At 36.7% G+C, this 3424-nt stretch overlaps 1 protein-coding gene across 1 annotated transcript; it reads right to left on the reverse strand.

Moving 5' to 3' along the window:
- Positions 1 to 699: 699 nt before the first annotated feature.
- On the reverse strand, positions 700 to 3124 carry LOC103438693 (mitochondrial import inner membrane translocase subunit Tim13). Its single transcript, XM_008377244.4, has 2 exons — positions 2917 to 3124; positions 700 to 1024 (listed from the first exon to the last, which is right to left on the reverse strand). The coding sequence occupies exons 1-2, from the start codon at positions 3028 to 3030 to the stop codon at positions 875 to 877; spliced, it is 264 nt and encodes an 87-aa protein (XP_008375466.1). The 5' UTR covers positions 3031 to 3124; the 3' UTR covers positions 700 to 874.
- Positions 3125 to 3424: the final 300 nt, after the last annotated feature.

Here is a 3424-nt window from a genome sequence, read left to right on the forward strand (position 1 = left end):
GACACGCTAATCAGATCTGTCAGCGGGATATTATGAATGAGGTAATCAAAGTGACATCACAATATCAAAAGTCATTCCCTACCATCTCCACGATGTAAGCCAAAATAAAAGAAAAACAGAGACAGAGAAATGAGACCAAAAAAATAGAGGATGTGATCCTTTTGGTTTAAACCATTGTGCGAAGAGGAACGATATGGATAACAAAATTCGATTTCATGCTTTGTCAATCTTATCGACATATAGAGTAAAAAAAATTTATATTTTTATTTTATTAACGAATGACGTCACTATAACAGTATACGATGCATATTTTCTTATTCAATCGCTTATAAGCATCAAATTGTGAGGAATGAGGATCAATCAGCAAAGGCCAGACTCAGAGCAATTGCATGTACATATGCCGACACGATTGATCCTAACACTGCCCTAGTTGTATATTGGTTCGTTGGGGTATTAGTACATTCAAAAGTTTTCAAGCCAACTTTAAAGCAAAAAAATCATAGGTTTTCTTTTCGGCCACAAGATCAGAGATTATTAGGTAAAAGAAAAAAGAAACGTTAGGTAACACCAAACACAATGGATGCACAGAATTTGGTAATCCGTTACTTACGTATTAGTTGTATAGTTTTAGCATAATTTGATCGATCAACAGAACTTCCAACTGAGCAGATAGATCTAAAACAATATGGAAAGAGGACGTGGGACGGAGGAAGAGAGCCTCGATAGCTAAAATTCAAGTACAAAAATCCGCAAGTAATGTGAATCGAACATCTGTTCCAATGAAAATATTATCTTCGAGATACAATACAAAGCGAAAGCAATTTTCTCTGGAAACATCGACCTGTGTCAAGAAAGCAATTTACACCCCGCAATCTCATTGGGATGCACTAAAGAGAGCTTTACTGATGATGCCAGTGGCCTCAATGTAGCGATCCATACATCTAGAGATGCAGCTACTCTCACTCCCACCTATGCTTGTTCCCGGTTTTGTGATGCACTTATCAAAGCATTTTGACCTCAGGGTCTGAAAAATGGAAAACGATTTGGGAGAAGAAAAGTCAGTGAAATAAAAGAGGTACTAGCGTATAGAAAAACACTAAGAACATGTAGTTTATTTGGTATTCAATACCGTGACATATAACACTGCCTGTAAATTTGGTACAGAAAACATATGATGGAGTGACAATGTTTTAAGACCTTGAAAGGTCCTCATCTCTAAGCATATGCATACACATGGAGATATACGAAACACTCACCAACCATCACATTCATCTAAGCTATCTATGTAGGAACACATTCACATGCAGTTTGGTAGGGGATTTGCCCACAACTGAGATTGCAAGTAAATACATAGTTCACGTCCAACATTGGGGAACTTTTCCTACAGTAACTTCCCAAGAATATGTAACTCATATTTAATCATATGACGCCTCAGGAACATATGCGTACATGTACGCTGCACATGTGTGTGTCTTAATTAGCTCATAGCCTAGGCTTGGAAAACACAAGGAAAATCAGAGGGGAAAAGAAATATAGGCACGATGAGCAGCATTTGCTATTGAACAATACTTGGATACTTAAAGGAGGAGTAGGAGTTCCTAATCAAAATTGTTTGTTGCCGATTCATGAACTTCGTGTCTATAATAAGAACCATTCATATTATAAATCACTCTATATAGATCACCGACGAAAAAAATCAATTAAAATTAAGATCATTTAATCATAGAATTGGATAAAAACAGATGAATATAATTGGTAAAAGCATTAAACTGTCTATGTATTTGCTACAATATACATTGACTCAACAACCTTAGTTTTAATTCAGTTTTTTGCAAAGATAATCTTTACAAAGTGATTCATAATGTGAACGTTTCCGATCACAAGCACAAAGCTCTGTAATTCGAACACGAAGAGTTTTGAGTAGGAGTTCCTACTCATTCTTGAATAGCCAAACAATAACCAACCTATGTTTGGATAAGGGGATTTCAAAATACCAAGGAACTTTAGAATAAATTGTTAAAAAGAACTACAAGAGGACTACCGATGAACTAATCAAGCACTAAAATGCTACTACTAAAACACCACAAAGAAACTAAACAAAGGACTTTCAATGGAACTTTGAAAGTTCTACAGCGTATTGCATGGTCATTAACAATTTTTTTTAATGCATTCCTAACAAATTTAGATTAAGTCCCTCGTTCAAACATAGGGTGTCCCTATACCACGCATCAAACAAATAGCCAGACAACCCCGAAGAAACTCAAGAGGATAAACGAGCAATGCCGTTGTGTTTCAATCCATTGAACAACGAATTCTGTTCTAGCAAAAGAGTCCCCTTCGCCATGTAAAAATAAAATTGGAAACAACCAAATTTCCAACACATAGGAATCCGAAGAAAAGATAGATGGGTTTCTATTTCATTCATCAAAATACTTTTACTTCAATTACAACAAATCCACACGGCAGCAAAGGATTAAAGGAACACTATTTTTAATCCTTAATACCTCCAAAAGTTCCATTAAAGATTCACAAGTTCACTCATAAACGCAACAAAGATGAATATGTATTCGCGTACTCAGATCATCAAACCAACAAACAAAAAGAAGGGCAGCCATTCAACTGCAAGTCCTAAACAGAGATCCACGAACAACTAGCATCAAAAGAACAACACTTTATACCTTAATGCCTCTACATTTGCAGTTTTAAACTGATATTACGAATTGCGTACCCCAATCAAATTACACATCAAACAAAAGAAGGTAAGCATTCTTAAACAATCACAAAACAAGTGAACAACATAATCAATTAATTTGTACCTCAACTCAAAGATTAAATCTTTACAAATAAACCCAATACAAAACATAATGATTTAAACTTAAAAACCCCCATAAATCGAAGAAATAGAGAGAGAAGTACCTCAAGGAACTCCTCGGCATAAGCCTGAGCAAGCTGGTTCTTAAGCTGGTCCTTGAAGGCGTCAGGGTTGAATTGGCCTGAAGATCCGCCTGACGGTGATGAAAACGAGTCCATATCTGACTGATTGTTCTGCTCTCGCCTCCGCAACCCACAGAGACAGGCACCTCTGTACAAATCCCCTCTTCTAAAACCCTACACAACCCAACCCCCCTATTCGGTGTTATTTCTATTTGCCTCTGTTTCGACAGATTTTGGAGTTTGGGCCCAAAATATGCTTTTCGGAAATCTGATTGGTTCAAGGCCTAATCTTTCTACCTTCGGCCCTATTGGGTTTGAATGTTTATTTTAGCCCTCTAAGGTCCATTGTTAAGTTTTCATTTAGTGGGTCGAAACCCGAAAGTCTATTGATAGAAAATTTGAATTCGGAACGTAATTCTCTCCGGATCCTCTTTGTGAGGATCCCGGAAATTCATTAATAGTATTCACTCATCGTATATCGTGCGGTAAA

This window comes from Malus domestica, chromosome 06 (genome assembly GCF_042453785.1).
Source record: "Malus domestica chromosome 06, GDT2T_hap1".
Classification (NCBI taxonomy): domain Eukaryota; kingdom Viridiplantae; phylum Streptophyta; class Magnoliopsida; order Rosales; family Rosaceae; genus Malus; species Malus domestica.

Bases quoted from the DNA above. Each gene is read 5' to 3' on its own strand.
- LOC103438693 (XM_008377244.4), bottom strand. From the start codon at position 3,030: ATGGACTCGTTTTCATCACCGTCAGGCGGATCTTCAGGCCAATTCAAC. The intron at 1,025-2,916 runs GTACTTCTCTCT...TCCATTTTTCAG, and splicing joins ATGCCGAGGAGTTCCTTGAG to ACCCTGAGGTCAAAATGCTT.